The sequence below is a fragment of the Cnephaeus nilssonii genome, assembly GCF_951640355.1.
Source record: "Cnephaeus nilssonii genome assembly, chromosome: 7".
NCBI lineage: Eukaryota > Metazoa > Chordata > Mammalia > Chiroptera > Vespertilionidae > Cnephaeus > Cnephaeus nilssonii.
In genome coordinates, this window is record NC_137078.1 from 11,626,036 (window position 1) to 11,640,131 (window position 14,096).

Here is a 14,096-nt window from a genome sequence, read left to right on the forward strand (position 1 = left end):
AACAACCCAAATAATTCATAAGTAAATATACTATATTATGATTCATTGAAACTACAGAATATATAACCATTTAAAAGAGACAGAAACTAACATATAATGATACAGAAAGATCTTGAAGACTTGTTGTTAGTGGAAAAAATGTCAAAATATACATAGAGTATGATCCTTTTGAATATATTTGTGTGTGTATGTACATATGTATGTACGTATATATATGAATATATATGTATGTATATTTACAAATACATATGCAAATTCTTAGAGAGATTAAAAGGATGAACAACCTGCTCTGAGTAAGGATTACCTCTAGGGACTAAAAAAGAGTGTGGGTTGGAAGAAACAACTTTCAAGTGTTGTTCTGTGTGATTGTGCACAATTTGAGTCTTTTAAAAGGAATGTGTACTTATATATTCTGTGTAATAAAACATAACTATCAAGAGAAAACAATCCTATATAATAAAACCCTAATATGCAAATTGACCAAACGGCAGAACAACCAGAATGACCGATTGCTATGACTCACACTGACTACCGGGGCAGATGTTCAATGCAGGAGCTGCCCCCTGATGGTTAGTATGCTCCCACAAGGGGAGCACCACTCAGCCAGAAGCCAGCTCATGGCTAGCAAGCACAGTGGTGGTGGCAGGAGCCTCTCCTGCCTCCACTGCACGCAGGGGGATCGGGCCTAAGCCAGTGGGTGGACATCCCCTGAGGGGTCCTGGACTGCGAGAGGGTGCAGGCCGGGCTGAGGGACCCTCCCCCGCCCAGTGCATGAATTTTGTGCACCGGGCCTCTAGTTACTTTTATAAATTAAAATAACATAAAAATGCTTATCAGGTTAAATAAAAAGCAATCTATAAAATGCTACAAACTTTGTACATAATTAATATCCTCTAACAGTCTCCCCCAAATCACTCATAGGTTTGTTCAGTGAATATTTTTAACCACCTACCTATGTAGTTTGCAGTCTATTAGGAGCAAAATTCAAATATGACTAAGAAAAGACTTGAAGAAAATACCATGTTAATTTTTTTCTTTGAGTGAAGGCACAATGTGTAACTTTCTTTTTAAATATAAATACCTACATTTTCTATAATGAGTATTATTATTTTGTAGGAATAAAAATTTTTATTGTGGTAAGATACATAAAATTTGCCATCATAATAACCATATTTTTCATAATAACCATTTTTAAGTGTACAGTTCAGTGGCATTAAATACATTCACAATGTTGTGCAACCATCAGCAGTTTCCATTTCCACATTTTAAAATCCCAAACAGAAACTGTACCCATTATACTCCACATTCTTTTCTCTGCCCAGCCCCTGGTAACCTCTATTTTACTTTCTGTCTCTATGAATTGGCCTATTTTAGGTACCCCACTGATGGGTGATCACACAATATTCGTGTTTTTGTGTCTGGCATGTTCACTTAGCACAGCGATTTTCAACCTGTGTGCTGCAAGAATTTTTAAAACATGCAATTCCTGACTACTTAGTCAGGGACACTGACCTCTTTTTTCTTATATTGTGAAATAAAACATTGACAACAGCCAGTACAAAAGTAGCTGTCTGGCATGAATGAATCAAAATACCCTTTTTAAAAATCAGATCAGCAAAAAATGTAATATATTTTTGGGTGTGCTACAGAATTTAGTACTTATTTCATGTGTGCCATGAGATGAAAAAGGTTGAAAATTGCTGGTCTATATGTCTTTGGCTGTACCACTTGTTTTGATTACTCTAGCTTTGTAGAGATTTTTGAAATCAGAAAGTGTGAACCCTCCAACTTTGTTCCTCTTTTTTTAAGATTGTTTTGACTATTTGGGAAAACCATTTATTCTTTTTAATATTTACTGCTTATAAGAGCTATGTAAAATTTCTACCTTCTGAAAGGATTCATTCTTAAAATAATTTTCTAGAACTGACTATTTTCGCTATTTACTAAAACATGTATTTTGCTCTGTATTATAGAAAGAGTATCCTAGCCAAAATGAAGTTGTGAAGAGAATGCAGTCTCTCCAAATAGATTGTGTAGCAGTGCCTCCAAGCAGGTCAAATTCAGGTAACTTAGACTACGGTTGAAAATTTGTTTATCCACTTATTTGTTTGCTCATACATGCACTGTACTCTCTAAAATATTATTCACAACCATATGAAAAACAGAAGCAGCTATACAATTTAACACCTGTCATATAGGAATTTATACTATACTAGAGGCCGTTGCACGAAGAGATTCATGCAATAGGCCTTCCTTCCCTTGGCTTCCAGCACTGGTTTTCCTCCGGCACCTGGGACCCAGGCCTTCGCTCCCGCCGGAGTCTGCCGCCTTTGCTACCGACTCTGGCCAGAGTCTGCCTTCTTTGTCTTTGCTGCAGGCTCCGGCCAGAGTCTGCCACCTTCGTCTTTGCTGCAGGCTCCGGCTGGAGTCTGCCATCTTCGCTGCAGATTCAGGCCGGAGTCTGCAGTCTTTGTCTTCGCTGTGGCCAGAGTGCCGGTCCTGTAGATCCCTTCGCCCCCACCCTCTCTCTCATAGCAGGCATCCTGCCTGGTCACTCCGTGCCTGGAGCAGCTGGGCAGCTGCCATCTTTCTCCTTCTAATTTGCATATTCCCTCTAATTGGCTGGTGGGCATAGCGGAGTGATGGTTAATTTGCATGTTTCTCTTTTATTAGTGTAGATTCAGAGCCAAGATACATATATTTGAAATGTTAAGTAACATTGAGTTCATCAAAATCATAAACTATCCTGAACATGAGTCCTAAAATATCTGATAGGGAGAAAGTGATGGCTTAGGAAAAAGGAGACATGTGGGAGCCAAGTCCTAGAGAATGTCAGAGATGACTGGACCCGGAGTACAGAGAGGTTGGTGTCAGAGTCAAGCAGGGATACTTTTTCCTTACAACAAAAGGGAAGGCAGACTATAGGAGTTTGAAGCCATTTATTAGCTATCTGTTCTAGGGCACTTAACCTCTTAAACCTCATCCATCAAATCATGATAATTACTCCTACTCTGATAGGGCTTTTAAAGAATGAAAGGATCCATGGGAAACAGCACAGAGCTGCTGCTCTTTTTTGTTGCTGTTTATCCTCACACGAGGATATTTTTTCCATTAATTTTTAACCAGTTAACTGCCATGCATCCAAAACGGAAACAATCCCCACATGCCACGATATTTTAAATTTAATTTAAAAAATCAATTTGCAATGAATATTATAAAAATAAATATATTACTCACAATTCGGGTGTTCTTGAATATTCTCAGCTGAAAGTTCTCATGAAAAATGATTTTAAAGTTGATCAGGGCTGCCACTTAGGGAAAACACTTTTTTTTTTTTATAGACGCGCATGGCGTGTGGGGAAGGTCCACAGCTTGCGTCTACGGACACGTATGGCGTACAATGGGTTAAAGAGAGTAGAAGGGAGGGAAGGAGGGGGAGAGAGAGAGGGAACATGGATGCGAGAGACACATTGATTCGTTGTCTCTCACACATGTCCCAACCAGGGCTTTAGATCAAACCTGCAACCAGGTGTGTGCTCTTGACCAGGACTAGAACTCACGACCCTTTGGTGTGTGGGCCAATACTCTAACCAGGGCCAGAGCTGTTGCTCTTATTTTCCAACCCTGGATCACACCAAGGAGACAGCCACCTCACTGCTGCAACACAAGTCCTTTTCTTCCTTGGTCATTCCTGCGACACCCACCTTATTGCTTGTTATAGCTTCCCTAGTGCTCTCTCACTGCCAGGCAGGGGCTCCTACTCATTCCGTATTAAAGAAGAGGACCAGCCTTAGCTGGTTTGGCTCAGTGGATAGAGCATTGGCCTGCGGACTGAAGGGTCCAGGGTTCGATTCCGATAAGGTCATGTACCTCTGTTGCAAACTTGATCCCTGGCCCTGGTTGGGGTGCATGCAGGAGGCAACCAATAGGTGCATCTTTCTCTGTCTCTCCCTCTCCCTTCCACTCTCTCTAAAAAATCAATAGAAAAATATCCTTCGGTGAGGATTAACAAAAAAAGAAATAAAAGAATTTACTTATTCTCAGTGTTTTCAGTATTTTGCTCTGAGGACAGATTCATTATGGGGCTCAGGTTTAATTTTACTGTTTAATGTTTCATGAAACTCTCTCCAATGTTGAACATTTCTTCTTAGCCACAGAACAGCCCAGTTCGCTGCACAGTTCACAGGGATTCAGGATGGGTCCTGTGGAGGAGTCCTGGTTTGCTCCCTCCCCAGACTACCAGCCGGAGGAGAATGAGTACAGCCTGCAGAACAAACTCCAGGAGGAAGCCAACTACCATCTTTTTGGCAGCCGCATGGACAAGCAAACAAAACAGCAACCCAGACAGGGTGTGGCTTACAACCGAGAGGAGGAAAGGAGACGAAGGGTCTCCCATGACCCTTTTGCACAGCCAAGACCTTATGAGACTGTTCAAAACCCAGGGGTGAAAGGCCTTGCTTTTTCCAACACAGCCAGTCCTGGGAGTGCAGTGCACCAGCCCGCTGGACTGACCTGCCAATCCCCAGGACTCCACTGGACTCCATATAATCCGTATGATTTTAGAGCAAGACCTTTGGGCGCGGGAACAGGAGGTTCCGGATTTTGGTCTGGGCCAGATGCAAACCAGATGCCAGGCCTGCATAAAACTCCAGTGCCTGAGACCAACCTGCTGGGAAACACTCCCACCATTCCTTTCATCTCCCTGACGTCAAGAGGTAAAGAGGCCTTTCAGTCCAATCTTGTCTTTTTTTTTTTTTTTCTTTCTGAAAATAAAACAGCCGTTAACTCTGTTGTAGACTATAAGGTAACAAAGGGCAAATTGTTCAGAGTCTTCAGCTGCCAGATGCAGCTTACACCATGAAATAGTCTCCATCTAACCACGTGGCCTGGGTAGTTCAGTTTGGGTAGGATTCAGTGCAGCTGCCACACGTGTTGGTTTATAGGTCTTGTAACTGGTAGGCATCTTCCACTCCAACCTGAATCACAATGGTCCCATTATACCCCATCTCTGGTGCAAGCGAAGGGATCTGCTTGTATTCTTTTACTTGCTTGCTGTTTTCTGAAGATAAGAAATAAGTCTTGGATATTTTTATTTCTAATCTTATATAGGCCAAAGGCTACCATTTGTGATGAAAATCACATTGTCACCATCATCCATTTCCAGAACTCTTTTCATCTTCCTGAACTGAGACGCTGTACTCATCACACAACAAATCCCCATTTTCCTTTCTCCTCCCAGCACCTGGCAACCAGCCTTCTACTTTCTATGTCTATGAATTTAATTACTGTAGGTACCTCATATAACTGGAATCAATCGTACAGTATTTATCTTTACTTCAGTTAGTATAATGTTCTAAAGGTTCATTCATGTTGTAATGTGTGCCAGAATTTCCTTCCTTTTTAAGGCCAAATAATATCCCATTATGTATACACCATGTTTTGTGTACCCATTCATCTACTGATGGACACTGAGTGGCTTTCACTTTTTGGCTATTGTGAATAATGCTGCATAGGGATGTAAATACCTGTTTGAGACCCTGCTTTCAATTCTTTGGAGTATATACTCAGAAAAGGAATTGTTGGAACATAGGGTAATTCTATTTTTAATTTTTGGAAGAACCGCCATACTGTTACCACAGAGGCTGTACCATTTTGTATTCCCACATTAGCACACCAGAGTTCCAGTTTCTCTACATCCTTGTCAACACGTGTTACTTTCTGTTTTTGATAGTAGCCATCCTAATGGATGTGGTTCAGCCACATTTTAAGAAGAAAAATTTTACAAGGTGGCATAGAATAAATAGTTTAACTTAACATTTGGAGTGAAGCCCTGCCCTTTACAGTGTTGCATTTTTTCACCTTACCTTCAATTTAGGTGTGCTTACCTGTGTCCTTCTCTCTTCAGATGAGACTGCAAAATGTGCCATATACAACAGTGCTGGCGTTCAGATTGGAGACAATAATCGTATGGAGGTTGGAGTGAACTTGCCATTACTGGATAGCACATATGTGAACTGGAAAGAGCCAGCTTCTAAGTACCAATATATCTTTGGTAAGATGCTCTTTAAGGGCCCATTGTCTAGAAACCTTGAACTTTCTTACTTGTTGAGAGGCTTGTAGTGGAATCCTAAAGGGTATCTGGTTATTCTTCCTGAAAGTTGTCCCGTTTCCTCTGTAAAATATCTGTGTAATTTCCATATAATGTCTTTGTAATTTATTTATGTTTAGTATGGGAAAAATTACTACAATAGCTAATTCATGGATTGTTGTGAAAATTAAATGAGTCAAGATGTATAAAGAGCTTAGAACACTGCCTGGCACATAGTAAGATCTACAAAAGGATTAGATTATGATCATCATCAAACATCATTATCCAGACCTAGGACAGAGCTCCTTCAGGTCTTCATCAGAAGGAATTGTGTAAACAATAGGAGACTGTGCCCTTAACAGCACCTCTGTAATAAAAATGAGGACTTTCTCTTGTAGGGTCCCACTATGAGGGCTTATAACATTAATCCCAAAACACAACCTGGAGAAAGAAGTCATTAGGCCTAAATAATGTGATGTAAGAACCCAGCTTTCTGATTAACCCTAGGGTTGGCAAATTTTTTTCTATTAAGGTCTAGATAGTAAATGTTTTAGGCTTCACTGGCCTTGAGGTCTCTGTTGCAACTACTCAACTTACACTGCAGTGCAGTAGCAGCCACAGACAATACGTGTGTGGATGGCTGTGCTCCAGCAAAACAGTGTTTACAGAAGTAGGCCACGGGCCAGCGTTGGGCCACAGGCCACAGGCCACAGGCTGCCAATCCCTGTCTAGCCCACTTGAAGGATAGTTTTTAAAATAACTAGAGCATAGGTTCCTAAATTTGGGAAAGACAAGGGTATCTTTAAGAATCTGATGAAACCCAGGGTTCCCTCTTGCAGAGAGGTAGTGACGAAATTTGTCAAATATCTGGGGAGGTTTGGGGATTGCTGACATCCAGTGGTGGTGATAACAGCTTCATTATGGGGAGCTGAGGAAATAATGGGAGTTAAGGGGCAAAAATAAGATGTCTTTTTCTTTATATTTAGCTTTCTGAGGTAGAATGAGGATCAAGGAGTATAGTTTGTTTGTGGTGATTATTTTCTATTTCTGTTTCCTTTTGTCATTTTTGTGAAGGCCTAAAGGCAGGAACCAGGAGAAAGAGTGAGGTTATTGGAGAAGAGAGGACAACAGTTGAGGCAGGGAGGGAGGAGACCAGAAATAGACCTTGAAGAATATACATGCCTCATCCCTTAAAAGACAGGGGAGGCATTGTCCTTGAGTAGGTGTTTTGCACTTGATGGTCTCGATTTCCTTGATTAAGTAAGAGGAAAGAGAATTGTTGGGTGAAGGGGCTCAGGAGTTGAGTGACCTTAACTCTGGCTATATGTAAGTGAAAAATGGCCAAAAGGAAATAAATGTTGTTTTCTCATTTACATCAGGAAGATCTTGTATAAACAGGGTCACTGGTTAAGGTTGTCTAAAACAGCCTAACAGTCAGGCAAGGGTTTTAATCCCAAAGCCATCAGCTGCAACTCAGAGATGCATTTGCTAGGAGGAAGAGGTTCCTTATTTTAATTCACAAAAACTCCGCTAATGGGCTAGCAGACATGTAAAGTACCACCCAATGAGTCAATAGCTATATAATGAAGAAGTTATCTTTTCCACTGGACTCCAGGTGCTCTTCACTTTATACAGGTTTTTGAAGCTAGAATGTTCAAATGGGTTTCAGCTTAACACCTTCTCCTTTCTTTTTGGCAGATAATACCACTAGTCTGACTGATAAACACCTGGACCCAGTCAGGGAAAATCTGGGAAGGACCTGGAAAAATTGTGCCCGTAAACTGGGCTTCACCGAATCTCAGATTGATGAAATTGACCATGACTATGAGAGAGATGGATTAAAAGAGAAAGTTTACCAGATGCTCCAGAAGTGGCTGATGAGGGAAGGCAGTAAGGGGGCCACTGTGGGAAAGCTGGCCTGGGCGCTCTACCAGTGCTCACGCATAGACCTTCTGAACTTTTTGGGGACTATCAGCCAGAACTAACTAGAAGCAGCTTCGGCAGCATGAAGTCATCTCCTCACTTAGTGGGTGAGCCACTGAGAGTGGGCTGCCTCACCGATCTGGGTTCTGTGTCTACACAAAAATCATTTCCTGCATTTCATAACTGGAAATGGGAAAGAAACCTATAGCAAACAACATGCTAAACTGAATGCCTGAGCCTTGATGAAAAAAGAGCCTTGCCCTGGCTGGTTTGGCCCGGTCTGCAGACTGAAGGCTCCCAGTTTGATTCCAGTCAAGTGGCATGTACCTCGGTTGCAGGATCCTCCCCTGCCCAGGCCCTGGTCAGGGTGCGAGCAGGAGGCAACCAATCGATGTGTTTCTCTCACATTGGTATTTCTCTCGGTCTTTCCCTCTCTCTTCCACTCTCTCTAAAAATCAATGCAAAAATATCCTCAGGTGAAGATTAGAAAAAGAAAAGAAAAAAGAAGTCTGATGGGTTTTGAAAGGAAAAACAGAAATATTTTAGGAAGATCATTTTCTTTCACTTTATCCCATAACCTCCAGTTATGCTAAAAAAAAATTCAGAGAATGTAAACTAAACCAACTTTCTTATTTTGTGCTCTTTTCTCCATATAGGCTCCTATTATAAACAAAGTACAGAAAAAAAATCGCTAACTTTTCTTCAAATAGATTTTTTGGTATCACTACCACAGTTCATTCCAGTTATAGGGTCTGTTAACATCAGTATCAAATGCTATATCAGTCACTACAAGCTTCAAGAATTGCATGCAATATCCACTCCATAAATTAACTGAAGGGATTTTAAGGTGTACTAAGAAGGGGGGAAATATAGATCATCACAATTTCCCAGGCAGTTGTTGCAAGAAATTGCTATGAATTATGACAACTACGAAAATTCTTGATTAAGTTTTTAAGTTCTTTCTTAGCATCCTGGCACTTTAGGCACTTTCCCAACCTGTATGCCCTGAGGAGGCAGCAGGCTATGACGGGAGCCTCAGGGCTGATCACTGTTGAATAGCTCCCCAGTTTATCCCGGTTCAGTGTGGTCAGTCTGGCTGTCAGGACAGATTCTAGGGTCTGGTGAGGGTACATATGTATTATTGGTTCTGATTCTAAATCTCCCCCAGCAGTTTTACACACACACACACACACACACACACACACACACACACACCCCTGAAATGGGACTGTAAAGCAGAATTTCTCCATCCCAGCACCACTGGCATCTTGGGCCGGATGTCCTGTGCATTGTACGATGTTTAGGAACAACTCTGGCCCTCCACCCTCTAGATGCCAATAGCCCTGTTCTCCCCCTCCTCCCCTCCTCAGTTGTGACACAGATGTCTCTGGACAGTGCCAGGTGTTCCCTGGAAGGGCTAAATCACTCCTGTTGAGAAGAGCGTGTGATAAAGTTGTGAACCTCAGTTTTCTCACCACACATTTGCAGGCTCACTACTTAGTTGCCGCACAGCATTAATCAAAAGACCAAAAGGAAAACGAGGGGAAAGGATCCCAGGCTTTGCGAGTGGGGGCTGGGTGAGTTCTTCTCTAAATGTGTCCCTGTACCTCTATTTTAACAGTGTTGTAAAACCTTCAGCTTCCAAGGTGATTGAATGATTATTGATAAGAGGCAAAAGTGGAAAGTATTTTATAAGTACCGCGCGCTAACCGATTGTGCCACTGGAGCTCCTGGAAAGTATTTTAATTGACGTTTTAAAAATAAAATTTTGTACATTAAATGTAATCCATTGAAATGATGTGTGTTCATATAAATGAGACAGTTTAGGGTTCTCCACTGGGACTTTACCACTTAGGTTGGCTGTTCCGATACAATATCCTCTTTCACTACCTGCTATTGGCAGCAGAGAGAAAGCTGATGGTAAAAAGAGCATCTTGTCTCGGGATGAAAGCTAGCACTGCCATCCCTCAGACACAGCTCAAAGGCTGTTCCTTCCGCCCCCAGTCTCTCAAACCTGGGCTGAAAAGAGTCTAATTTGTTTCAGAGGAGTTTAGTATGAGGCCCAAGCACCACAAAAACACTAGTCCTTGGCAGAAACCAGGTGAGATGACAGACTACAAAATAAGAAAGAAAGTATCCGTGATTGGTTCCAAAAAGATATTTAGACCCTAAATAAGACCCACTTCCAGCTCAGTCTTGCTTGGCAGATTGCCCACTTGTTGCTATGGTCATAATCTTTGCTTTGAGTCCAGAATATGAAGTTAGGTCTTCAAAAATAAGAAAAATTATTTCTTACAAAGTGTTTTAAATAGTATTTTGCTGAACATTTTAATGTGTGTTGTTTATAGAGAACAGTTTTTCTAATTATCTACCTAATAAAAGAGTAACATGCTAATTGACCATACCTTCACGATGCCCACCAGCCAATCAGGAGTGAGTATGCAAATTAACCCAACAAAGATGGCGGGTTAATTTGCATACACAGGTGCCCAGTGGCCTGGGGCGTTCCACACCACCCCAGCCGCTCTGGGCCTCTGGGCAGTGTGGAAAGGCGGAAAGGCAACTTCCGCCAGAGCGAAGGCGGTGCTGGCAGCAGGGAAAGGAAGGCCCTTTCTTGCATGAATCTTAGGGCATCGGGCTTCTAGTACTAATATAAATAAAAATAGGTGTTTAGTCCTGTCCAGTTAAGTGGTTAGAGCATCAGCCTGTGGACTGAAGGATCGTGGGTTCAATTCCCAGTCAAGGGCACATACCTGGGTTGCTGGTTTGATCCCCAGTCCCAATAGGGCGCATGCAGGAGGCAACCAATTGATATGTCTCTCTCATGTCAATGTTTCTCCATCTCCCCCTCCTCCCTCCCTTTCACTCTCTCTAGAAATTATTGGAAAAAATATCCTTGGGTGAGGACTTAAAAAATAAAAAGGTGTTTATAGGATGATTGCAGAGCTTTCTGATCACAAAACTGATCAGAATGGTGATGCTACTGCAGTGAATTCTATAATATGTAATAATTCACATGCAGGATTCTAAAATTGAGCAGACAAATCCCGCTCTGCCACTGTTAGTTAAATATCTGGGTCCTGCTTCCTAACCTCTCTTAGCCTCAGTTTCTCATCTATAAATAGAGAGGGCAAAGTGTCTAAGATTGGTGTGAAGAGTAAAATAAGATAATGCATCATAAGGTGCCTGGCACAGAAATATAGTTATTTTAAAACTATACTATAATGTTAAACCACACTATAAAGGACTAGTTCTCAAATGTGTACTTTAAATTGTGACCCCAATAATCTAAAATGTCACAGTGCTGCCATTTTGCTTACAAATAGGATAACTGGTGTTAATTATAGACAATTATTTTTAATCCTCATCATCTCTGACAAGAAACCCCAATCAACATTTCAGAAAAAAATAAAATGTTGGCCCTACCAAAGATTTGTGAAATTCAAATGACAGCATCCAGCTGAAATATATGTTTTCTTTCTATTTGGGAAATTTAATGGGGTAGATTTATGTTGAAAGTAGAATATAAATATTTTTGCATCTTCCATATTAAGCCAAACCTGCCTTTACTGATCAAGAAGTTCTAATGGGCTAGTGAGGACCCCAGAGTTAACAGAACTTTCCATGGCTATAACACTTAGAAGCACAGTGGGTTTCTTGGAGAAGAAATAATATATGCAAGGGAGCTGTAGTCATCTTGAATAATTCAAGCCAAGACTAAACAGCCACGAATCTGCCAGTCATTTCCAGTTAAGTAAGCATAATGGTAGAAGAAAAGGGATGTTGTTTTCCTCCACTGAATCTCCAGATGTTAATAACCTTTATAAAGCTTGAGTTATATGGCCATGAAGAAAAAAATTCTAATGTGGTAAAATACACATGACATAAATTTACCATCTTAACTATTTTCAAGTGTACAGCTCAGTGGCGTTAAGTACATTGACATTGTGCTAACATCACCACCATCTTTCTCCATAATCTTTTCATTTTGCAAAACTGAAAGTCTGTCCCTATTAAACTACCTACCCCACTGCCTCAGTCCCTGACAACCACCATTCTACTTTCTATCTCTATGAATTTGTCTGCTTTGGGGACCTATATATAAGTGGGATCATCCAGTATTTGTCATTTTGTGATTGGCTTATTCCACTGAGCATGATGGCCTCAAGGTTCGTCCATGTTGTAGCAGGTGTCAGAATTCACCTTTTAAGACAAAACAATATCCCATTATATTCATACATATTGTATTTATACCTTCATTCATTGATAAACAGTTGGGTTGCTTCCACCTTTGCGCTATTGTGAATGATGCTGTTATGAACTGGATGTATGAATATTAGCTTGAGACCCTGCTTTTGATTCTTTGGGGGTCTATACCCAGAAGTGGAATTGCCTGATCATGGTAGTGTTACACTGGTGAACTGAGAAGAACCTCAGTTCTTGTCTTCTTGAAGGAAACATTTCAATTAAGAGACAAAGTGCAGGAAAATTTATTGGCTGCAGGAAAAGCACACTTAGGACAGTGAAACAAGGAAAGACATAGAAGAAGCAACAGGAGAGCCTAGGGCCTAGGCTGAGCTGCTTTGTCTCACTGAGAAGTCAGAGAAAAGGGGGCCTTGGAGGCAGGTTCAGGGGGTTAGCCTGGACGAACTGCCACTGCCCATTGCTCCCCTGGTTGGGAGTCTTGTGGGGTCCCTTAGAGGGAAGAGGGAGAAAGGGAATGGCTCAGCTGTGCTCCCCTGGGGAAGAGCCGGCACTGGGTCCTTTGTGTTGAGGGTATTTACTTCTCTCTTGTAGGTGGGACTCTTAGGGGAGGTCTCAGGGGATGGTCTCAATAGAATATTCCTCAAGTTTCCAGGAGTGCTCTTTCAGGGTCATCTCTGATTGGTCAGCACCAGGGCCGGGGTCATTAGTCAATGCAGCTGGTCCTGAGGCAGCCAGGATGTCACTTGCCTGGTTTTGATGTTATCTCTTGAGAGGAAAGGTGTGTGTGTGTGTGGGGGGGGGCGGGAGTGGGGGGGGTTTGGGGGCATTGTCTAAACCGCCTGACCAGCCAGATGAAAACTGCATGACCAGGGATATGCTAGTTGAGGAAAGGTTACCTTGGGGACCAGGTTCTTGTTTTCCTAGTTTTGCCTCTTGCTAGGCCCCAGGAACTTTGCTCCCTGGTGACCTTCTGCACCTGGTCCATGGTCCTTGCTCTGCTCATGTCTATCTGACTGCCTATAACAGTAGTACAATGTCTAATTTTTTCCCTATTTTTCACAGCCACAGCACCACTGTATATTCCCAACAATGCACAGGGTTTCTCCACATCCTCCAACACATTAATTTCTGTGTTGTTTTAAAATAACAGCTATTCTGATGAGTGTGAGGTGGTATGAAGAACAAAAATGTTTTAATCACATCATCTCTAGAAGCAAATGCACTTCACCCGCCTTGACAGCCAAACTCCGAGCCTACCCGCTCCTTGCCTCTAGGTGAGCTGGACAGGGGCTGCTCGCCCACCTGCACCGCCAGGTTACCCCGCCGAGCGCGGGGTGGGCAGATCCAGCGGGGACGTGCCCTCCGGAGCTGGAGCTGGCATCCCAAGTGAAGACGATCCGTGCCCGGGTCCCCGCAGGACCGCCAGTGCCCGTTCGGTCACGGATCGGCCAGCACCCAGATTGCCATCCAGCGTCCGGCGGTGCGAGGCGAACCCGCGGAGGCTGGGACTGGGGGTGATGGGGCGGGCTGAGGCCTGGCGCATGCGCGGCCCGGCAGGCGGCGGCGCGTCCAGGAGCCTGAGTGGGTCACGCGTGCGCTCTCCTGGCGCCGGCGCGACCCGGGACCACGGCGATGGCGCAGAGCAGCCGCGGGGCGCTCCGCCTGCGGCTCCTCCTCTCGGCTCTGAAGTCGGGGCCCCACGTCCCCCTGGCCCGGCCCGCCGCGGCGTTCGGGTAACGGCCCCCTCCCCTGCGCGAGCTCCCGCGAAGTGTTCGCGCCTCGGGGGGTGGAGTGGGGCGGGCGCGGTGCGCGGCCGGTCGCTGTGCACCGAAGGGCCGGGGAGGAAACGTCAGGGTTAGTCACAGGCACGCGTGGCCCA

General features: G+C 43.2%; 2 protein-coding genes across 5 annotated transcripts in view; both read left to right on the plus strand.

Annotated features, from left to right (window-relative positions):
• Window positions 1-9,943, plus strand: part of RIPK1 (receptor interacting serine/threonine kinase 1) — a 50,598-nt gene extending 40,655 nt beyond the window's left edge. For 3 of the 4 annotated variants that reach the window (XM_079778290.1, XM_079778292.1, XM_079778291.1), the window contains exons 8-11: window positions 1,974-2,064; window positions 4,152-4,715; window positions 5,906-6,052; window positions 7,787-9,943. In XM_079778290.1, coding sequence (XP_079634416.1) covers window positions 1,974-2,064; window positions 4,152-4,715; window positions 5,906-6,052; window positions 7,787-8,073 — 1,089 coding nt within the window. In that variant the 3' untranslated portion in view covers window positions 8,074-9,943. The remainder of the gene's footprint in view (window positions 1-1,973; window positions 2,065-4,151; window positions 4,716-5,905; window positions 6,053-7,786) is intronic. The other variant, XM_079778289.1, reaches the window with a different exon arrangement.
• Window positions 9,944-13,785: 3,842 nt separating this feature from the next.
• The window catches only part of BPHL (biphenyl hydrolase like), a 42,893-nt gene continuing 42,582 nt past the window's right edge, over window positions 13,786-14,096 (plus strand). Inside the window, exon 1 of the mRNA XM_079776423.1 lies at window positions 13,786-13,950. Within this exon, the coding sequence (XP_079632549.1) occupies window positions 13,850-13,950 (101 nt within the window). The 5' untranslated portion in view covers window positions 13,786-13,849. The remainder of the gene's footprint in view (window positions 13,951-14,096) is intronic.